Raw genomic sequence first — 24734 nt, 5'->3', positions numbered from 1 at the left:
CACTTACTCCTCGGTGTAAACTGTGCAAATATCTTTGTTAGCCATGTTTCACTCATTTCCCTGTAGTCTACTCATTTGTTTACAGGCCTATGTGTCTTATTATGCAATTTTTGTAGCCAGGGTCCATGCCTCTCAGATCTTTTGATCCACTCTGCCTATCACAGCACCTGAGACTAATTAAGTGTTCAATTAATAACATTTGTTGAATGTTAATGGTGCAGAGGACTTAAAAACATTTTTGAACATGCTGCTTTATCCTCAGCACAAATTGGGAGTCAGAGAATTTTGCTTATACCCTCTCACCAATTCATAGTCATCCAAGAAAGTAATCTGATTTAGATTCATATAGGTGGGAAGATAAGTAAACTAGATTTTTAAAGATGGACTGTCTTAATAAAAGAAGGTTTAACATTGTAAATTTATATAAATAACAAAAAAGAGACAAAGAGTGTGTTGCCAAGCAGAATATATAAATGGGCTAATCATAATTAATGGATATGAACACTGTGTAGTTTTTAATTAAAATGCATTATTCCTTATAAACACATAAGCTATATATATAGGATATAGATGCTTCTTAAAAATTGAAAAAATGTCTGAACTAGTTAAAACTTCTCTTTTCTTGATAATCTACATGTTAAAACCATTTTTAAGAGGTAATGCCAAGGGGCACCTGGGTGGTTCATTTGGTTAAGCGCCCAACTCTTGATTTCAGCTCAGGTCATGATCTCAGAATCCTGAGATCAAGTTCCGTGTTGGGCTTGCCCTGGGCATGGAGCCTGCTTAAGATTCTCTCTCTCCCTCTGCCCCTCCACCCCCCCAAAAAAGAGGAAACGCCAAGAATATCCTCACTTGGGCCTTCTGTGGACTACCATCAAAAATTTTTAACAATATAATTCAAATGAAAATACGTGAATATATCCTATAGGGGGGAAATAGTGATTTGGAACTTGAAGAACTAAAAGTATAGTAAAAAAGACACACACACACATTTTCTCAAATAATGAGGTTTAACGTTATCTGTGAATAAATTAAACACTAGTACTGTGAGAGAAACAGAGGTACCCTGGGATTATAAACACAGATTCAGAAATTTCCAAATGAGAAATGGGATGGAGAAAAAGATATTATTGCTCGTTCCAAAACTGCTCACTCAGTTTTTTATGAGAAAGAACTGAAAGGAATCTGTATATCATCAGGAAAATTTGTTAGATCTCTGTGGGTTTCAATGAATTATATTTAATAGACTAGCTGGGTAATCAAATTATAATCATTTGGAAGAGACATCCTAACCTTTTCATGTAAGGTGTTCAAGTGATTTCTTCTTTATTTTCTTTGTTTTGTGGTTGTAATCAGTTTCACAACATGAAGTGTCATTAGTCGCATATGATAATGATACTCCCACCATGATTTATGGAAAAGGCTAAGGCAATTCTGACTTCTGACAATAGCTACAGTCCTTTTACCTTGTCCTCATGAACATGTTACTGTGTTTCATCAACTTCAGGAGTTTTGTGAATTTCAATAATGTTCACATATAATACTTAAATATCGCCATGGCCTAAAGACAATGATAACTTGAATTTGGAAAAAAAAATTATAAAAAAAATTGGATTTGTCTTCCTTTCTGGAGATCCAGTAAGGAAATTCAGAAAACACATTAGCATGTATCATTAGGTGTAATCACATGACATTAGCATGTTTCAGACTCGTGAATGGAATCTGAGTTTGATCAGCTATGTTCATGGAGATAGAATTATTGTCACAATGTAAAGCTAAAGGAATAGACTACCACAGGGAAAGGAAACAACTTGAGTACATGTGTTGAATATAGTGAAATTTTTAATTCTTACCTTTGATTGCATCTCGATTGAAGATTTTAGGAGTGAAATGTAGTACTTAAGGCATTTTATAGGAAAGTCTATTAGAACAATTCATTCTGCATATAAAGGGTTTGTTAAGGATGATGATTTTGCAAGCTTTACTCAGTGAATCAGGTATGAACTTTAACCTCTACAGAGTGTTTAAAAAGTAATAAAATATGTAGTGGAGGATAGTAAAATGGAAATGAACTGATTATTTTACATTATTTAGAAATGTAATGGTTCCTTTGCCACAGTGATGCTAAGACCTTATACACACCAACCAATTTAGCAAGAAGAAAAAGTTACAAATGGACAAGAACACAGAATATCAAATAAGATACCATATAACCCACAGAATTATACTCCAGAAGACTGACTGCATTTTTAAAAAATTTGTATCATTTAAATAGTGTATTCTTGGGCCATGTTTTAGGTTATAGATAATATATATTTTCATTATTAATTACAAAGTCAGAAGAAGCAACCTAATATAAACAAAACACTGCTAACAGTACTTCTTCTGTATTTCTCCAAAAATATTTGCAATTATCTGTTCAACTATATTTTAAACTAGTACTTGAACCCTTGGAATTTATTTACGTTATCTGCATAACTTTAAAAAAGATGGAAATATCAACATTAGGAATCTAATTTTTTCTACCAAACCTAACTCTAAGAATAAGCACAAAAGCAGTTAACCTTCTGTCGTAGGATACTAGCCAACTGGCAAGAGAGTGAAATATCCATCTAGGTTAGAAACTGGATCAGAGGCATTCGTAAGATCCAACAGAGAAGAAATATAATTTTGAAGTCAACACTCACAGAACAAAAAGGTGCAAGTAATGCTAACACAGCCTGTTCTCATGTACAATCAACAATAAAACCATGTGTACAAGAACTGAGAATTTGTGAAAAAGAAATCTTCTCTCTCCATTGGTTTTCAATTATTAATTGGCCAGGTAAAGAGACTAATGAATAAAAATGTTTTCACCTTTAACTTTATCCTGCAGGATTCTGAGTTAGGAAGAGCTAGTGGCATTTATTTTGGATATATTGGAAATAACTCGTTAAGTCCTGAAATTTCCCAGGAGAAATCATGAAATTATTTGGAATATTTATTTTGGCTTTAATTGATGGTCTAGAACAAAATCTTAAAGATTCATTGGAGGGTGTGTAAAGAAAAGAATAGGAGTCTGATGTCTGCTGAACTTTACTTATTTAAAGACCAAATCGTCTTTTACAAAATGGAAAGTCCTCCTTGTTCTTTTTATTTTATTTAAAGATTTTATTTATTTGACAGAGAAAGAGGGAACACAAGCAGGTGGAGAGGCAGAGGGAGAAGCAGACTCCCCACTGAGCAGGGAGCCCGATGCGGGGCTCGATCCCAGGACCCTGGGATCATGACCTGAGCCGAAGGCAGACACTTAGCCAACTGAGCCACCTAGGCATACCCTCATTGGTCTTTAATTAGCAGGTTAGTAGATAGGTTTCATTAAAACTGCAGTGGGATTCAGCCCAAGATGACTCTCACATGCAGCCTAGAAAGCAAGCATTTCCAAAGCGGAGGGCGTGTATACTTAAAACCATTAGAAAAAAAACAAAATCCTAGATGACCTCCCTACATTTTTCTTTGTTTGAACAAGTTTATATTGCAGTGCATCATGAGGCCAGAGTACAGATAAGGAAAGTATTCCCCAAAGCAGATATGGTATGCTATAATTAGGATCATGCTATTCATAACATTGAAAATGACAGTTTTTAATACTGATATTGCTCTGGTAGGTTTTATAGTTGATCACTTGGGAACATATTTTGTTTGCTTCAATTTTATGTAAAACATTAGTATCACCTCATATTTTTCATTATAAGAATCTGCTTTTGTTTACCAAACACCTTTTTTATATTTCTATCTCTTGTAACTACTCTTCATCCCGATTTTTCATCATTCCCACTTGGCAGATGAGATAACAGAGGCTTGATAACTCAGAAAACTCTACCAGGTAACAAGTGACAGAAGAATACCCCCCTCCCCCAACTCATTCTACTCTATACACGACAGCCAATTGATCAAGTGATTTGATATACTATACTCACCTGAATATTGATTGAACAAACTGTCAATAGAAACATTATGCTGTTTTGTAACTTTGTTATACAATTAAATTTTAAACCTCATTCTTCCAAGTTAGCCAAAGTCTTCCAATCTTCCTGAAAAGTTACAGTCAGTGGAAACTTGCACAAAGAAAGAAAAAAGATTTCCATGAGGATATTTGCTTCCCTCTACTCCGGAGAGCCTGAAACACATTCCTGAACACTCCCAGCTGACTTCATTTATGATCACTTTTCAGCCTAACTTTCTCCCCAACTGTTGGATGGCAGTGTGCCCACTAACAAGGTGCTATGCCAATTTTTCTAGGACACACATGCCAATCAAATGGGAGAGTCAACAGAAAATATTGCAAAAGCCTCTCTTTAGCAGGGTATCCATTATCTCTGGCAGCAACATGCATTAACACCAAATACATCTTGAGGGCCAAAATGAAAATTACGAAACACTGAAGAAAATTCAGCATGGTAGCTATAATGCTTGAATCAGAACAATGGACAGGCTGAATTCTAGGAGGCCCACAGAAACCCATTAAGCATACAGTTATCCTGCTGCTCAACATGTCTTTGGAATTCGAAGTGATTTAGGAAAACAGCAACAACCTAGTATTATAAGAGTAAACTGTGTCATCCTAAAATTAGAGGTGAGCCCAATTAAAAAAGTGACAACCAGAAATAGTAGCTGGATAGATTCCAAAGCCACATGCAAAAAAATGAAGAAGCATGCCATATAGCACAGTATGGCCTACGACTTTCAAATCAATTGCTATTGGATTACTTGACCAGCCCTTTCCCACACAGATCCAAATGTCCAGATGTGCATTCTTGAGTGTATAGGTCATATGTCTATGACCCCAATAATTGCTACATTGGAAATTTCACTCCCAATAAAGCATTTCATCTAGTCCAACCCCCTCACTTCACCAAGGAGGAAAGAAATTCAGACAACTAATTAGGATCAAAGTAAGAATTCAATCCCAGCTATCTTCTATTCTTGGTCTAGTGAGCTCTGAATTACATCAAGCTTTTATTCTCCTTACTTATCTTCTATGTTATATTCATATTACATTTATGATATGGCATGTTTTCATGTTATATACATATATAATAACACACAATAAAATATTTATAGTGATAGTGACAGGTACTTTGTGCTTAATCAATAAATACATTCTAATTATTTATGCAATTTTATTTTCTCAATGTCTAAACAGTGAATTTTCATATCTCTATTAAAACTCATGTTCCTATTTACATTAAACCCGTGACTGACAAAATAAAATGCAGTAAGACAAAAGAGTCCCCATGAGATGTGCTTGTCTCAATGGGCACCTGCATTCTTGTGACCCATGCATACCTCTGTCTTAGCACTTAGCAGTCTCTACTATTCATTTGTCTGGTACCCATTTTGGAATGAAAGTTCTTTAAGGGCAAGGCTAGGTCTTATTTATCATTGTACCCATTGCACCTGCCAAAGAGTTAGTGCCCAATAAATATTTGCTAAATGAAGGGATGAATAAATGCATGGGCTGGTACATCCCATGGGTTGCTAAAGTGACCCCCGGCTAACCCTACTGATTGCCTTTTTCATGCCTGGTTTGTTTTCAAAGATTTCTCATAGGAACTAAAGCATGTGAATAAGACCTTTCTTTCAATCTTTCATTCATGACAACAACCTTTTTTATTTTTTACTCATGGGCATGAACTATTAAGGCCTCTCAGAGGAAATCATTTTAATTACAGAAATCAGAACAGCTTAATTGTAAGTGTGCAATGTAAGCACTTTACAAAAGAGATTAGTTGCTTTTTTCTTTATTTCTTTCATTTCGCTTTAATAATTTTTATAACTCACAGTAAAAATATCCTCAAGGTTTCAGTATTCTGGCACATCTTTCTCTTCTGTTCTAAGAAACAAAACATTAAGAAAATCTACAATGTTGATGCTTGAAGACTATGAAACCACACTTCTTTCCAGTAATAATTCACTGAACTAAACTGTGATCATATAGTCCAGGAACTTCTGGATAGAAGAGTTGTAAGGCATGATGGGAAAATATGAGTGAAAGAACAGCTGCCTCACTAACCATGGAAACAGTGTAGATATCTACCTCTACATATAGATAGAGGATATAGATATATTTTGGAAATCTGGAATATGAATGAAGATTCTTTACTCTTCAACAGATCTCAAGCTACTACATCATCTAGGTGACAGCTAAGGGGATGCATGGCTTCTCAGCCTATACCCAGTCATTATTCTTTTAGTTGTCTATGGTGTCTTTCTGCATGAATGTCCCAACAAAAGGAGCTACAGCTCTATTGGGTAATCACATGCACTAAGTATTGAATTTTTTTTTTTTTTTTTTTTGTGGGGGGAGGTAGAATTGTAGAAGGACCTGTATTACATCCTTTTCTAAAACCACTGGAAATTCAGGGCACTATTTACAACAATGTGGGAGAGGATATATTGATGGATATTATCCCTCCCCACTCTTCCGACCATGATGGGAATGAAAGAAAGGGGGAGAAAACTAATATAACAGTAGTAATAATATTTCTTCAATGTCTGTCATATCCAAATTGCAGTAGTGCTTGCTCTGAGGAACACTGAAGATAGAATGGTTGCTCTTCTTTTGGGTACTGAGCTACAATCTTCAGGTGGAGGAGGGCCGTCCCACAGGAAAATGTTGTAAAAACTTCAAAGTAATGTATGTGCAAATCCACATGAACGTGGTAAAATTTTAGTTTAGAGATTCTGAAATGAGGCTGAGTGAAAAAAAACAAACCAAACCAAAACAAAAAACAAAACAAAAACCCCACAACTGATAAGGTGATTCGGTAAAAGGAGCTTCCTAGAGACACCGGAAGTGACGATGAGCAGGTTTTAGCGAGTGTTGAATGAAGTTAAGAGATGAGGTATGAGATGCCCTTCCTCTCCCCATGGTGGCGAGGAGAGGGGAGAAGAAGGCCTGACGGGTAAGAAACGTGGCAGAGAAACTGTCACACAAACTTTCATGTGGGGCAAACCTGGAATAAAACCGGGTGTTGAGTTGGGACTAATGATATAGGGCAGAAAGGTGAATGCGCGAGTGAGGACTTGAAGGCTTGGCCTCCGACCTCAGACCTGTCAATCTCTTGTTCATGAGAGGGATCTGGTGTTCAGATCTGTTCCTAGCAGACCACTAAGCGCTTAGTAGAACATTCCCGATTACTGGAGTAATTGACAAGCAATATACTCCTGGGATTTATGATCAGGACAGTGACTTCCTCAAAATGGCATGTGATGAAATGTTCTCAGGATGCCCAGGAGAAGGTGCAGAGCCTAAAGGCTGGGAGAGCTGCCCCGAGTGAGGCAACAGATTGCGCTTCGGGTGATCAGAGTTTAGATTTCAGAAACTGAGCCAGTTTCTGGAAAGGGAGGGACACACATGCGAAGCAGCATGAGACTACAAAGTGATTATGTTGCTCCAAATGATTAAGCTCAGTTCCTAATAAATTGGTTTGTAGGGTTGCTGAGTGTGGAAAAGGAAATGCAGCCATAGATGTTGGAATGAATGCAGAGTCAGAATCTGAGGCTGTGACTAGACAGAAGTTACCCACAAACTTTCTCTCCCTTGGAAATACTCTGACATATTTGTAACCTCTTGAATAGATTTTTGACTCAGCAGTGAAAAGTAGAGAGAAAATGACACTGCATAGCTAAAATGATGGGATGCTGACATTAAACTGCCTGCCCCCTGAAACTGAGTCAAAGCCGTGCTCAGAAAAACTGCTAACCTAATATTCTCCACTCTCCTGAGGGAAATGATTTTAAATCTCCCAACAAATCAGTTTACATATTCTAAATTAATTTAATGAATGGAATTATAAAGTAAGTCTAAAGTCAGCTCTCTAGCACAATGGTATTCTGAGCCTGGGGGGAAACCGTATGTATCCAGAACATGGTGGCTGCCACAGAACCAACTTCTTCTGCCTGGTGGTCTGACCTTCCAGATCACCAAGGGAAACTCAATAACAAATCAAAGTTTTCAGAGTGGTGATGAAAGTACCAATTCCACAGCAGGAGTTATTGAATACGATCCTTCTTATGATACCTGACAGTGAAAGGCATTTGGGGAAGATGAATGTCAACTCTGTCAACCTCTGGTGCATCACCTTATGCATCCAAATAGCAATTCACTAAAACTGTAATTTGCCAGTTTCTTTTAAAACCTATGTGCTAAAATGTTTTATGAGAAATCTAAGCGAGCCAATACTTCAGGGGCTTTGACTTGAAAAGTACCTTCTTTCCCCCCAAAATGTGGAAATACTCTCAAATCTGTCTGAAAGCAAATTAGTCATGTGGTTTTGAGTCCTTTAATCCAAGGATGGGTCACCTTTATGAGTATTAAGGCCCCTTTTTAAGAGCCAAAAATTTCAGAGAGCCCCCCCCTCCCGCTGTGATAATATTTGGACATGTATGTTGTTTACAGTGGATGCAGACACCCATAGATGCCAGCCACTCCTGCACTAACATTTCTCATCCACCTCCCCAGGGCAGGTGGAAAACCACAGATTAATCCATCCATGATGATTTACAACCTTCCTGATGCTCATTATACTTATGGTCACTGGTAGTAGCACATGCAAAACCTCTGAGGGACTGGCAAGAACAAATCCCTCAATAAAGCGTCTGTTATTTATGTCAGAGTGCCAGTCAGGGCCCCAAATGCATTATGCAAACACAGACTATTTCTCTATTTTCCTCATAACCGGACGAACTGTATCAATAATCCACCACAAGAGTTTAGACTTCCTGGTGTGAGTTCCTAAAATTCTTTGCCCTAAATAGGAGGATGATGCATTAAAACTATATATTTGCTTTGTCTGATACCTTAGCCACTAGCCACATGCGGTTCTTGAGCCGAGGAAATATGGCTAGTCCAAAAGTGTGATTTGTTATAAGTGCAAAACAGAAATTTGAGGACTTATTACAAGAAACATAAAATATCTCATTAATAATTTTTGTATTGATTACACATTTAAATGACCATGTTTGGGATATAATGGGTTAAAAATTTACCATTAAAATTAGTTTTGCCTGTTTCTTTTTATCTTAATGGGCTTACAGAACATTTTAAATTAGATTTGTGGTTCCTATCACATTCCTTTTGGACAGCATTGCCATAGACCAAGGAGTTTTACATAGGTGGCTACATTCAGACAAAGCCCAACTCCGGGGAGGCAGTGCAGATTTATAGCACAGACCCTTTGCCACACGTCCTTTGCCACACAGCCCCAGGATCCTTATCTAATAAATGGGGTCATAACCATACCTAGATCTTAGGTTTGGCATAAGAATTAAGTGAGAATGTGTGAAAAGTACTTAACCCAGTGGCTGGCATATTCAATAACTGCTGGCTTCCATTTGCATTAGATCTGAAGAGAATTTGATAATAGTGATGAAGTTATGATCACTTTGATGGGAAGAATTCTAGGCCTGTGCTTGCTACTATGGTCCATTTTGGCAGGAATAAACTTCCAGCCGTGTATATTATAAGGATGTTCTTTAAGACATAAAAGGGGGGATTCTTTAGTGACTCCCAACACTAAGAACAGTAGAGTTTCTTCCTTAGCCCTTGGCTTGCTTTTATTTGATTAAAGAATATGATCTACCTCATACCAATAGCTAACAGAAGGCTTAAAGGAGGGTTGGCACATTCTAATGCCAAGGAGTCAATAATTACAAGTGAAGTTTACTTTTTTTTAATTTTAAACATAGTTTAAACATATTTGCCTATAAAATACTTGGAATATATATACTTCCCAAAAAATAAACTTCCTACCATTTTTTTTTCTTGAAACATGGCCCTATTTGTCTCTCACTTTTTCACTTTTAGTAAAGACACAGGTAGAGAGAAACAGTTCTCTCTTATGAGAAAAACAGCCACACATTTTGATAGATGACAAGCAATACTGACTTCAGAATCTGGCCAAATATGGGAGTGGTCAGATGGGCATCAAACTAAATCCATGAAAGCTCCACCCAAAACAACTCAGTCTAAATATTCTTTAACTCTAGCCAATTTTTGCCATCCAGAACACAGGGCCAGGTTGGTGATATCTTCAGAAATTGTAGAAAGCCACATTTTATGTCAACCCTCCCCATTATAAAACCTTATTTGAAATCTTAAAGAATTCATACCAAATAAAACATGCCTATGTGCCAGTTAGGATCAAGGTCCACAAGTTTGCAATCTGGCTTAGATCCAGACTTTTGGCCCAATGGGGAAGATTGCCCAAGAAGTTCTCATAAACATTTTTCAGTCAGACTCATTCCTGCCTCTGCTTTATGTTTATACCTTTTCTCCTTTTTGAACAGAACAAAACAAAACAACACAACACGACACAAATAAAAAAATAAAAACACTGCTTCTAAGCCCTCTGGAGTATATATAAACCAGTCAGTAAATTTCAACAGTTAAATACATGATAAGGAAATCATGGAACTCTCACGTATCTTGGCATTTCAGAGTGCAAAATGAGTAAAGCTAAACATGCACACACACATAAACTACTTAAAACAGTTGTTTCCTTTTCCTAGCAAGAATGTCCAGGGGGTGACTATTTGTGACAGATCCCCAGATACATTGGTAGCAAACAAAGTCTCTAGGTTGTAAAATAATTCTTTAAGAAATAAGAGGAATTTTTAAAGAAATGCTTTTGATGTGGGGAAATACTTCTGATGTTGAAGTGAAAAAAGTAGAATCCAAAATGAATCATCCCACATGATTCAACAATATGTAATATAAAAATATATTAGAGGTGCAAAAAGACTAGAAACACAAACTTTTGACATTGATTATCTTTTAATCAATCTTTGACATTGGTTGGGTGGTGGGAATTTAGGATTATTTTCTTCTTCATGCTCTTCTGTGTTTTCCACATGGTGTTTCTTTCTAGATGAGCACCTATTGATTTTATAGTCAGAAAACAATATGCAAAAATGCATAAAATTATTTTACTAACTACCAATAAAAAACAAATACCTAGGTGATCTAAGCTAGGGTAAAAATTTTATTTAAACTTTCTTGGTAATTTGAAGGGCAAAACAAAAAAAAAAAGGGCTATTTGACTTGAGTGATTCATCAGATTATCTCATTTCCCCAATTCATTTGGTCCCATAATCACAACACAAGTGATAAACTATACATTGATCCAAGAGGGAGAGCTGGGATAGCTAGGAGTTGGAAGTTTTACAATGTATTAAACAACTGGTATATTGGACTGTTGGTGGAAGAAAGTGGTAACTGTTATTAATAACAAAAAAAATCTGCACAAATAAAAAAGACTTTCAACCTGGATTCTATCTGCCATCTTAGCCAAAATGTCAGGGTACTTTTTTCTCCATTCCAAAATAGGTATTTCTGGTATTTTATGGAAATAGTATCATAAATATTTTATATAGTTATCTTTTGTCTGCAAATGCAGCAGGATATCATAAGGTTTGTCTTTTCAATAAAATGCTTTATTGCAAGTACGGTTAAATTCTCCTTGGCCTAGCCTCTCATTTGAGCACCAAAAGCCTAAGAAGAAAGGAATGAGGATGTCTGCAGAGTGCTTGGTTCTCTGCTATTGTTTAAAGCGCTATAAAATCTTAGATTTCTTACTAACTGCTGTCCATTCTCATTGAAAAACAGTGAAATAAATGTTGCCTTATGCCTGTACTTTTAGTAAGAAATGGGTTTTTAGAAAGCCAAGAGCAAATGAGGAAAGTTTTAACATCCATTATTTATCAACTAATATATTTCTTTATGGATAGACTCATATTCGTAAGTACTATGTGGATAGTATACAGAATAATAATTTTTCTTAATTAATATATTTATGAATGCTTAAGATGTTGAATGAATGAATTTTTCTGATTGCAAAATCCTATCCAGAATGAACACAGAAAAGCCTTCCTTCCTGACTTCTTAAGACACTACAAACTGAAGAGGATACAATTTCCATATAAAATCCTGCCATCTGCTGACTATTAAATACGACATTGGCATTTTTGACATGCAGCACATTCTGCAAGGACGAAAATGAATTTTTAAATATCTGTTTATGCCAGTCACTTAAGTGTCAACTGATGTTAACTTGGAATATCTATTGATTTAGGCTACAGTTTTACTTACATCTGAATGTCAAAGTCACCATTATCCCATTACTGACACTCTGAACTGTCCATTTTCACTCTTGGCTCTCCAATTTAGACACAAAAAAATGTAGAGTTTCGACACTGTGTGAGATGATTGCTATTTTCCGAGCATCTGGGATTGATCCATTGTGTTTGGGCGATCACTCATCAAGACGAAGAGGTAAAATGCATACACATGAGGGGGAATAACCCTTACCTGTAATCACGAAGATAACAATGGAGAAAATGTATGGCATGTAATAATATGTCCCCCATCTTCTACACAGTCAAATATCTGCAGGACCTTATACCTCATTTAAAAAAAAAATACCAATATGTCATACTCTTGACGTAAGTCCTGCTTTACTATGTCCGCACTATTAATGCCATAGATCTGCCAAGCTTTATTAAAATTCCTTTTCACGTGTATCTGGGCTCATCAACCTCTACACTGCCTCAGAGAATGTCCTTGTTACACTAACTCTCTGAAGATGGGACAATAGAAGAGAAATCCTCCAATCTTTTAAGTTCGGCCTATCAGAGCACGCAGCCCGAGGTGTCCCGTCAGCTCACTGGATGTGCTTTTGCATGTGTAAGTAATTACAACACGACTGTGGTTCAAATCTTGTTACACAGAACCTTCTAGTAGGAGAAGCATTCGGAGATATGCAGCCGAGAACAGGGTCAGCGTTGACACTGGAATCAATGGTCAGGTCCGTTTTTCTTTACGAAGCATTTCAGAAGCAGCATTCTTTGAGTTACTGTACTAGGTTTTATCCTTGGGCCTTTTTTATCTGTGTGGTACCTTAATTGGCACATTTCACCAGTGGCCCTTCCCTATTAGTAACAAAGATGTCTGCCTTTAGCACACGTTTTCTGTGGCCCCAGAGGAGTTCTCGGACTTTTGGGGCCAAGGCAGACATATTTGTCAATCAAAACGGGTTTACAGGAGTCCAGGACGGTTGTGAACACACCGAAGGCGCCCCAGGGGAAAAGGCTGGGTCAGGAAGCCGCAAAAAAGGGGTAAAGGGAAACTGCACATAGGAAGGAGAAAGCCTGGACACACAATAAAAACCAAGCCAGATAGATTATTTTGTATTCTTAGCATTATTCTAGAATAGTACATCTCAGACTGACTATCTGAGGCTCAAATGATCTCGACAGGCTTTGGCTGGTTGTGTGATTCTTCCCAGTATGTTATGACCTGATACCTAATCCGACGGAGCATAACCAAGATGCAGCTCAAACGAGGAGACTCATCAGGCAAGTTCAACAATATTCACGAAAAAGTCTACTGATGGTGTCTAGGATGCTGGGGCAATGTGAAATTGCTATCAAGATTTTTAAAATACTTTCAGTGTTTGTCCTTATTGCAAAACCATATCAGCCTGCTCAGGAGCACCAGTCCATGGACCATGATTTGTTCAGACTGTTCTAGAATGTGTAGTGAGTGGCAGAAGAGACAACTTCTCAACCACTGAATACCAGCCTGGTCACACTGCACTTGCTAGTTAGTAACATCCTAATGGCCAAATCCAAAGGTCTGTTTGCTCTGTGCCTCCCATGTGACTACCTGCAACATTTGATACCGTTGATTACCCAGTTTCTTGAGATTCTGCTCCCTTTCCTTTCAGGACAATATGCTTTTCTGGCTCTTGTCTGGTGTCTTCTTTCTCTTTATCCTCTTTAAATCTTTATATGTTTTGATGTTTCCTCTGATCCTATTCCTTTTTTTCTCTTGCCAAATGTTACCATCCTTTGCCAACAAACATTTATTATGGTGGTGATTCTCAAACCAGTCAGCAGGGAGACAGCCGTTATTAAACGCGAACAAACTTTGTGCCGGGAATTGTGCTCGCTGCTGGGGAGAGAGCCCGAGAAGACACACCAACCTGAATACTTGCTGGTGTGTTTGTCTCTCCTGGGGTGCTCTGCACTCTGCTCCACCTGTGCTGACCCACGTCTCATCACTGTTTATCTGAGCAATTGCAATAGTCCTCATCACTGCACCTGCCGTCAGGCTTGCAATCCAGATTACCATCCCCATGGACCATCTTTTTTAAAGTGAGTATCTGATCAGATACTTGTCTTTTGAAAAATCACTGTTACCCCTTGCCTATGCCAAGTCCATGACATTCCTGAACTTAAAATATGACCCAAATAATATGATTCAAATCGACCTCCTGGCATCCTCTCCTAAACACCATGACCTTTCATGATTTGTGCCTTTGAACCTGTTGGGCCCCTGGCAAGAAAGCCTTACATCCTTTCTCCCTCTGTAACACCTATTCATTCTTAAAGTCTGAGTCTGACTATTACCTACTCTACAGTGAAAGGGGGACATGTATTTCTCTTGATTCACATAGTGTTCTATACAGATCTCTGTCTTTTGAACGTTTGGATAATCTTTGATTTCCTCAAGGACAATGCTACTCATTGTTATTTCCTGTTTCTTATAGAATAATGCCTGACCCACAGTAAGTGCTCGGCATACATTTGTTCCTCAAAAATACTAGAATGCTTCTAACCACAGAAAGTGTTTTTTTTTTGTTTTGTTTTTTGTTTTTTGTTTTTGTTATTAGGGCAAAATTGCCATGCACGAAATTGTTAGTGAAATAGTTTTTATTCAAGAGCTCAGCTTAGGTCTCCAACTTCATCTCTAGCTATTCATGGCTTTGTACTTTATGCCTCAGGGACACCATGTGCTTGCAGCTACCTGCACACATCATTTGGTTTCATTCCTCTGTGCTTTTGCCTCCAGCGTCCTTCACTGTGCCGGATGCCCTCATCATCTGCCCAATGCCCATGCATCCTTCAACATGTGCTTCGGACTTCGATACCCCTGAAAGTTTCACGGCACACAAGATGAAGCTAGATGCCTCTCCTCTCTGTTCCCAGGACATTTACTGCATAATTCTCTCAGTATACATTGATTCTGTGTGTGTGTGTCTCTCTCTCTTCCCAATTAGTACTTGTAAATATGTTAACTTACTTGATTGTGGTATCTCAAGAACTTACCAGTAGTACTTGACATATAATATACAATGAATAAGTGTTTATCGATGAGGGTGAAACTAAATCTCCAAAACAGCTCCACTTATACAAGAATCCACATTTGGATCAGATGAATATTGGGTTATTACAACCACTCCATCTTGGACTGTAAAGGAGAGGAAGACTATACCTGTTAAGTACAGGAGAGGCAGAACTGTGGTTCCCAGACTTTTCCTAGCTATGCCGTATTTAGACAGAGTTAAGGAACTTGTTAACTTCTCCTTTTAATATGAATAAAACTTCACGACTAAATTCAACAGGGAGAAAGGTGCTCATTTTAATGGAATTCCAATAGGTAGTATAATTTTAAAATAAAATAGCCTAATTTAGGCATAGGTATTAGAAAGAGACACAAGCTACAAAAAGAACAAAAAGAAAGAATACACAAATAGTTTTTTTTTTTTTAAGATTTCTTTATTTTAGAGAGACAAAGAGAGAGACAGAGAGAGAGAGAGGCCAGAAAGGCAGAGGGAGAAGAAGAGAGAAAGAATATCAAGCAGACTCCCACTGAGCACAGAGCCCGGCTTGGGCCTCGATCCCAGGACCCTGAGATCATGACCTGAGCTGAAACCAAGAGTCAGACGCTTAACTGACAGTCATCCAGGCGCCCCACACAAATAGCTTTTAATGCATTGGAAATAAATGGCTTCATTTTCCTCAATTTCTGCCCTCTTCTTATCTCAACCATTTTTCAAATTCATACACCTAAGCTATATATTTTGCAAGAGAACTTAAAATTAATGAGAAATTTTAACTGTTTTAATCAAAATAACCAAAGTGGTTTTTTAAAAAGTTTTAATTTAAATTCTAGTTAACCAATGTAAAATTGGTTTCAGGAGTAGAATTTAGTGATTCATCACTTACATACAACAGCCAGTGCTCATCACAAGTGCCCTCCTTAATGCCCATCACCATTTAGCCCATCTTCCTGCCCACCTCCCCTCTAGCAACCCTCACTTTGTTCTCTATATTTAAGACTCTTATGGCTTGCCTTCCTCTCTTTTTTTTTTCCCCTTCCCCTATGTTCGTCTGTTCTGTTTCTTAAATTCCACATGAGTGAAATCATATGGTTTTTGTCTTTCTCTGACTGACTTATTGTGCTTAGCATCATATGCTCTAGCTCCATCCATATTGTTGCAAATGGCAAGATTTCATTTTTTGGATGGCTGAGTAATATTCCATTGCATGTAATTCCACCTCTTCTTGATCCATTCATCAGTTGACAGACACTTGGGCTCTTTCCATAGTTTGACTATTGTTGATAATGCTGCTATAAACATTGGTGTGTATGTGCCCCTTTGAATCAGTATTTTTGTATTCTTTGGGTAAATACCTGGTAGTGCAATTATGGTTGTAGGGAAGTTGTATTTTTAACTTTTTTTTTTTTAAAGATTTATTTATTTATTGGGGGGGGCAGAGGGAGAAGGAGAGAGAAACCCAAGCAGACTTTGTGCTGAGCCTGGAGCCTGACACAGGGCTTGATCTCATGACCCTGAGATCATGACCTGAGCCCAAACCAAGAGTTGGACACTTAACTGACTGGGTCACCCAGGTGCCCCTCTATTTTTAACTTTTTGAGGAACCTCCATACTATTTTCCAGAGTGGCTGCACAAGTTTGCATTCCTACCAATAGTGTAAGAGGGTTCCCCTTTTTCCACATCTTTGCCAACATCTGTTGTTTCCTGTGTTATTATTTTTAGCCATTCTGACTATCTCATCATGGTTTTGATTTGTGTTTCCCTAATGACGAGTGATGCTGAGCATCTTTTCATGTGCCCGTTAGCCATCTGTATGTCTTCTTTGGAAAGATGTCTATTCATGTCTTCTGTCCATTTCTTAATTGGATTATTTATTTTTTGGGGTATTGAGTTTGAGAAGTTCCTTTTTTTTTTTTTTTTTTTTTTTTGTAAAAAGAGAGAGAGAGAGCAGGGGTGGGAGGGCCAGAAGGAGAGGGAGAGAATCCCAAGCAAATTCCTTGCTGAGTACAGAGACTGACATGGAGCTGGATACTACTACTCTGAGATCATGACCTGAGCTGAAATCAAGAGTCAGACACCCAACGGACTGAGCTCTCCAGGCGCCCTGAGTTTGCTAGGTTCTTTATAGATTTTGGATATTAACCCTTTATCAGAACGTCATTTGCAAATATCTTCTCCCATTCCACAGGTTGCCTTTTAGTTTTGATGATTGTTTCCTTCGCTGTGCAAAAACTTTTTATCTTGATGAAGTCCCAATAGTTCATTTTTGCTTTTGTTTCCTTTAGCTCTGGAGACATGTCTAGTGAGAAGTTGCTACCACTGGGTTCAAAGAGGTTACTACCTATGTTCTTCTCTAGGATTTTGATGATTTCCTGCCTCACATTTAGGTCTTTCATCTATTTTGAATTTATTTTTGTATATGGTGTAACAGAGTGGTTCGGTTTTATTCTTTTGCATGTAGCTGTCCAGTTTTCCCAACACCATTTGTTGAAGAGACTGTCTTTTTTCCACTGGATATTCTTTCCTGCTTTGTCGAAGATTAGTTGGCCATATAGTTGTGGGTCTATTTCTGGGTTTTCTATTCTGTTCCATTGATCTATGTGTCTGTTTTTGTGTCAATACCATACTGTCTTGATGACTACAACTTTGTAATATAGCTTGAAGTTCAGAATTGTGATGCCTCCAGCTTTGCTTTTCTTTTTCAAGATTTGGCTATTTGGGGTCTTTTGTGGTTCCATACAAATTTTAGGATAATTTGTTCTAGCTCTGTGAAAAATGCTGGTGGCATTTTGATAGGGATTGCATTAAATGTAGATTGCTTTGGGTAGTACCAAAATGGTTTAATTTAAATGGGACTGTCTCTCTTAATTGTCTAAACCCATCTGTAGTATCTGGCATGCTATTCCTGAGGGGAAATGTTCTTCTCTTCTTCCGACACCAGGACTTTCTTATAATATTGTGATTTCCAGAGCTTATCACAGCACCTACACCTTGGTAAAATTCATACATTTTCAATGAATTACATTAATAAGCTATTTTCATTGTTATGGCTCCTAGTACTTGTATTTTGTTACTATTTTTATCATGAAATTATTTATTTATTGACTGCAAAGTACTTTCTAAATATAACGTCCACACCACCATCATAAAAGCAGCAAGCATGTATTATTTATGCTGATTTTAAAGTTGTAAACATAGACGCATTATTGATAATTTCGAAAGGCTTACCTATCCTTCCTAACACTGTAAATTACTGAAGTAACCTACATTGAATAATCATCGATTACAGAAGAAAATACACTAACCACAGAAGAACTATAAAAAGGTTTCATTCACCTAAGACCTTTCAGTGGTCCTTTTCATTTCTGGATGACTCCAAAGAAGTTAACTCCAATTAAGAGATCACCATAAAAGGCACAAGACAAATGAGTCAGGTGATAGCTACAACAGGTGGTCTTACTTTATATCATAAATTCTTTCCCCAAAACAAACAGCTAAATAGAATACCATTTCTCTTGTAAATTACATCCATGGTAAATTCTTCAGAATAGTTTTCCATTGTGATCAGAGAATGCTGTCAATGGATGGATTTCATAGACTTCATTTCATCAAATTTGATGATAAATTTTTTCAGCCTTATAGTCCATCAACCACATTTATTGAAAATTGACTCTCTGTTTACTGCTTTCTAGGCATTGCATTGTTAATGCAAAGCTGTTTACTCAGGTGGATGAACCAGCTAAGAGGCTCTTCATGCAAAAACGACAGTCTGTGTAGTAGATATGGCAGGTGTCTACTGATGAAAATATTCTGGTCTTCCTAAAGACTAAAAGCCAGACTTTCTTTTCAAAGTCATGATCCACAAGAAAGAAGGATTTTAGGTTAATGGCTGGATGAATAGGTGGACAGATGGATACATAGACAGAAAGACAGAAAAAAAGATCCATGACAGTCTTCGGCAATAGTGCAAGTTCTCTGGATCTCAGCTCTACTATTTACCCAAACTGTCTGGAATGAGTCATTGAAATGACTTGCATAGTTGATGTAGTTGTATTGACATAATTTACAGTGTTTACCCATAGAAGTCACTTTTATTAAAGCAGAAAGATAGGAAAGTCATGTCTTCTTTTTTTAAATGGCATCAAGACAGGCCAGTGCAGACACGAGAGTCATTTCTATATTGCCTTCATGATAAACAGCTGAAGCTTGGTCTAAGTAGACAACCTGTTAACACCTCTTTATGCAGGCCTCTGTCTGTGTGTTTCACAGTGTTTGACAAGCTGCAATCCATGTTCTCAGTCACGAATGGGTATATATAAGGGAATGAGAGTGGTATTTTAATAAAGGGACAATGCTAAAGAATAGTGTAGATTCTTTCTCTCCAGGTGACCACATTATCAAAATTTGCTTTTATCTTCATTTGAGAGCTTTGCCTTCCATGCTTACCTGATATTATTCAGCACAGTATGGGGCATGGAAAGTGAATGGTTAACAAGTCACAGACAGCAGTAAATCTGAAAAACTCATGAGGACAGCTCAGGGACTTGATCATATCTGTGCAGATGAAGAGAATCAGAGAGGAACGATGGCAAAGTCTTTCTCCACTTGAATATTTTTCATTAAAATGGTTTTAAATCCACTCCCAACCACACACACAGCCCAGAGCTTAAGAAACAGTATGTTATCAATAACTTTAGAAACCCCTGTATATCTCTCCTTTATAAAATCTCCAAACCTAACCCCCAAAGGTAATGACCATCTGATGTTTGTGTTTACAATTTAAAATTTTTTTCTCACATGTATTTTTATTCTTAAATACTGCATTGCTTCATTTTACATTATTTGAATTTTATATAGATTGTCTGTATGCTTTGGTGATTTTTTTTCTCTCAAAAGGAGGTTTCTGTGATTCATCCACGAGTGTGGCTATAGTTCACTTATTTTCAATGCCCCATAGGATTTCAGGGTGTAAAGAGCTCATGATGTACACAGATGGAACGTTTGTGATCTTTTTACTTTTCATGTTATTGCAAACAGTGCTGCTGTTAAAATTCTTTCACATATCTACCTGTACATGCGTGTACATGCCTCCCTGGTCCACTCCAGGGGTAGAACGGCAGCTTTAGGATATGCACTTGTTCAACAGTAGTTATTTTCCAATTGCTATCCGAAGTGAACATGTCCATTTATCCTTCCACCAATAAAGGATACAAGTTACCAAATCTTATTTTGTCAACACCTGGTACTCAGAAAAAAATAGTCATTCAAAGAGAAAATGAATCCTGGCTAATTGACCACAGATACTCCAAACCATTTAATACTTCTAAGAACCAGATCTCCAGTTACAGTTACTTAAAATTAAGTAGCTCCATTCAGTGCCTAGAGGAAGACAAGGCTTTTATCTATAAGGTGGCAAAGATAAATTTAAAAAATAATTGTGTTGATACCTACAAAGTATTCCTCCATTTTTCTGGTAAGAAAATGCCCTATGATATCATGTCAAAACATTTGTGTCAAATGGCTGTGTTTTGCCAAAGAGATAAATTTTCCAGTCAAAACACTTAATTAGAAGCTATTAACGACATCTTCCCCAAGATTTAAGAAGCCACTGAAAGAGAAAAGAGAAACTGAAAGAAAAAAAGTATTCTCCAAACCAAGACGCAGGAGATAACCTAGTTTGTTGATCTCCAGTTGGGAATTCTGCCTTGAATTCCTTCCCTCTTCTGCAATCATTTCACCAACTCTAAACCACTCAAGTAATGGACCACAGGGAGGTTTCAGATTTATGAAGGGCTTATACCTCCAACACCATTCTTGCTTCTCCTTTTTATATATTTAGCCCTGTAATATTTTATTCTTATTACAAAAAAATACTTTGGGTGCTGAAAATTATCAGCACACTAATAATCCTAGTAGATCTATTTCTGGTTTAGTCAGCTATAGACCATCTGGTAATCATTAGGTGAGAAAGTTCATTGATAAAAATGCTTAACTCCCTGAGTCATAAAGTATTTTAGAAAAAAAAAATTCTCAGCCTCTTTTAAACCACATATCTCTATCTGTATCTCTCTCTCTTTCTATTTATCTTTCTACTAGAAGGTGGGGCCCAGATGTCAGCATGGGATTTATGATTTGTGTAGATTAGGGCTCATGAAACTCAGGCCAGACAAGCCAATATCTGCACAGAACAGTCAACATTCCATGATTCCATACCACAAACGACATCACAAATCCACAGCAATTGCTCAGCAAATGAATGTTGACCATGCAAGGATCAGGAGAAGCATGATCTCAGTGTTCCTCCTCATCATGCTTGGAAAAAAAATGAAAAGTCATACTCTATTGGTGGATGTTGCATGATGTCAACCTCCACGCCAGAAAGACTAGTAGATTCGATTTTGATATACAAGGACCTCCCACTGAACAGTCAGGGAATGATTAAAAGGGAGGTGCCAGTTCTGGGCAGTTGTTAATGCCACCTTCTGAGAATCGGCAGCAGCCTCCCCTGAGGCTTTTTAAATACTTTGCTAGAAAACACTCTCTTACCACACCAGCACGTCCCCAGGACAAAATATATACTTCTAAACATTATTCACACTCAGCCAGAATCCAAGTAAACAATCAAGGATGTTGCATACATCAGTCCCTGCTTTGAATTTCTTACCTTGTGTTTTAAAAGCTGGTTGTGTTTCATTCTTCAACAAAAGCAAAGACTTCAATATGAAGCCACTGTAACTAAAGTTACCGATTTTTTTTTTTTTTTTTACAAAAAAGCTATCTGTTCAAGAATATATGGGATACATATATATTTCTTGTACTTCTCTATATTTTACAGATTTTCCCAGATGACCACATTTCCTCTTGCTATTCCACCCGGCTCATTCCTTATTAATCCACTTTTGGGGCTCTAGTTCCTTTGGTATCTAGAATATTGTTGATTTTCAATTAAAAAAAAAAAACATTGATTTTTACATCAGAATCATATGTCCTTTATATTATTAAGTCCCATGTGATTACCTTTTTAGAGCCTTCTTGAAAATAGTCTTTCCATATGCTCACATAAACTCGGTAGGAACAGGTAATTTAAAAATGGATTGCTATGAAATTTATAAATAGTGCCATGGAGAAACATTTTTTAAGGGTATACACAGTTTTTATGCAAGATGTAAATACTGAGGACATCAAAGTGAAGAAAAAAGAAACATGGTAGGATGGTACCAATAGTTATGAGAACTATGTGGCTCTTTGTCACACCCCTGCAATAAGAAAGTAGTTTTTGTCATTAATCTTTGTACAAATATGACCTTTTTAGGCCACATAATACCAGATTCCTGTTAGCTATTGTTTTTACTTTGCCTCTTAGAGTAAACCATCTTTCAGTTTATTTGTTGGGTTGACCTCATAATTGGGCAGGCCCAACTCATAAGAACAGTTGAATGTCAAGGAAGAATTTAAACATGAGGCAAATATCCTATACACAGGAAACAGTCTATGTTTAAAGCAAGCAGTGGAGAAAGACCCCTTGCATTAAAGGTTTAGAGACATCCTCAAGGAAAGGCATGACGTGTATTAGCGATTTATCTTGCTTTTAAGCCCAATGCAATACATGGCATTGAATTACAAAGCTAATGGATAACAAAAGGAATTCTCCGCCAGAATCTATACTTTGTATTCCTTATTCCTCCCTAATCCAGTTCTACAGGTGTTAGCAAAGGGATCTTCCTCCACTACTAAGGAATTTGGCCACTTTCACAAGAGTGATAAAGAAGAAGAAATGCCAGGAGCTGGTGTCCTGAACAGCAGCTTGTCTCTACTTGCAGACCTCAGGAAGACTATCGCCTTGTGACTTCCTCGAGGATTATAAACCTCCGGATGGACTGTTTCATGACTATTTATCGTTCTGAAAACTCTGATCACAAGTGCCAAGTGGTCATGGTTACAAAACACCTGTTTCCGCACCGTTCTTGATAAAAAGCTTCTCTACTATATCGCTGATAAATATTGACATTATGTTCCAAACATGGAATGGATTGAAATCTTGTCTTCTCTCACACAAAGTAAGGAAAAAGAAAAAAAAAAAAATTAAACCTTGACATTTATCTGATTTCTCTAAGAGCAAGGACTGCTGTAAGGGAGAACTTTCACCTTGATTTTTTTTTTTTTTTTTAACGGTTGTTTAAAAACAGAGCAAACGAGGAAAACCAATTAGAAAGAGAGCAGATTTTCAATTACCTTGGAAACTCGGTTTGCAACTTCTCTGCCCACAGTTAGCCCCTGGACAAAAGTCCGGGCAGCAATGAAGGCGCGGGTGACCTGAATTTTCAGTTTCCGGGGTACATCTCCAAAGGGCTTCAGCTGGTCTGTGTATTTGCTCACACATTCCAGGTAGTCCTCGCTGAAGTGATACTGTGGGTTTATCAGCTGGAACATCCGTTCCAGGAGCCGAGCCCAGAAGTCATTGAGCATCTCCTCCAGATTTACATTGCCCCCAGTATAATATCTTTTCAGCTCCGTGAAAAGGTCCTGGAACACTTCTGAATTCTGCATGTACAGCATTCCATAGGTCCGTACAAACATATCATTCAGTGACTTCTCTGCATTCTCCAGGAGCTCTCGGAAAAATTCTGCAAAGAAAACAAGAACACGGTCATAAACTGGTAAGATCTGGAATGCCCAATGCATCTACTTAACTTAGAAACAATGGTTTCTAAAGGTTTTTTTCATACAAAAATATATCCTGTGATTAAGGTATCAATGAACCAGTGATAATATTTTACATAAGTTTTGCCCTACATCTATGATCTTCTATGAGTCAAAGAGAACAAGACCACATGATTTCCACTTGAAAGAGCATTCGTTAACATTAGGAGTACACCATTTACTACTCCTCCAAAGTAGCTGGGTTCTTCTTTCATTTATTGTTAAATTTTAGGAAATCTTAATTTGATACAAACTCAAATCAAAATATGTTGCAAAGTATTGTCATTAACATAATAACAAATGCATACTGATAAAAACTTTTGCTCCAGCCTATTTACAAATCTGTACTAACACTAAATTCAATTAAACTGCTGTTATTTGGAATAGTTCATAAATGGGATATTTAAATTAGTGTAATATTTTGGACTCTTTGTAGTTGCTATATATAGCAATCAGTTATCAGTGTTAAGAGATTCATAATGCAATTAAATTCACTTAATACCAAAACTCTAATGAACATAATTTAGATTGCCATAATGAATCAGAAAGTTATGAAGTACTTTGCATTATCATTATAAATATAAACTATCATTTTATACAATTTGAATAAAATATAGGGCCTTCTGCCTAAGAAGTTCTAACTGAAAAAGAGTACACCAAGAACTCTGCTATCCTGCTGCAGAACTTGAATATTAGTGGACTCACTTATAGGATGCAAGAAATTAGAAATTAATGTCACTGGGTACTGTTAGCCTCTTTGGGCCTCATATGAGGACACACTTCAAGACATACTTCATGGGGGGCGGAGCAAGATGGCGGAGGAGTAGGAGACCTGGATTTCGTCTCCTCTCAGGAATTCAGCTGGA

General features: G+C 37.3%; 1 protein-coding gene across 1 annotated transcript in view; it reads right to left on the bottom strand.

The window, feature by feature from the left end:
• Window positions 1-24734, bottom strand: part of GPC6 (glypican 6) — a 1026790-nt gene that overhangs the window by 492745 nt on the left and 509311 nt on the right. The window contains exon 3 of the mRNA XM_081815107.1: window positions 23401-23792. Within this exon, the coding sequence (XP_081671233.1) occupies window positions 23401-23792 (392 nt within the window). The remainder of the gene's footprint in view (window positions 1-23400; window positions 23793-24734) is intronic.

Source organism: Leptonychotes weddellii, chromosome 3 (assembly GCF_054177405.1).
Source record: "Leptonychotes weddellii isolate Sample4059 chromosome 3, ASM5417740v2, whole genome shotgun sequence".
Lineage (NCBI taxonomy): Eukaryota > Metazoa > Chordata > Mammalia > Carnivora > Phocidae > Leptonychotes > Leptonychotes weddellii.
Note: the sequence above shows the minus strand (reverse complement) of the source record. Positions and strands in the feature narration are given on the sequence as shown.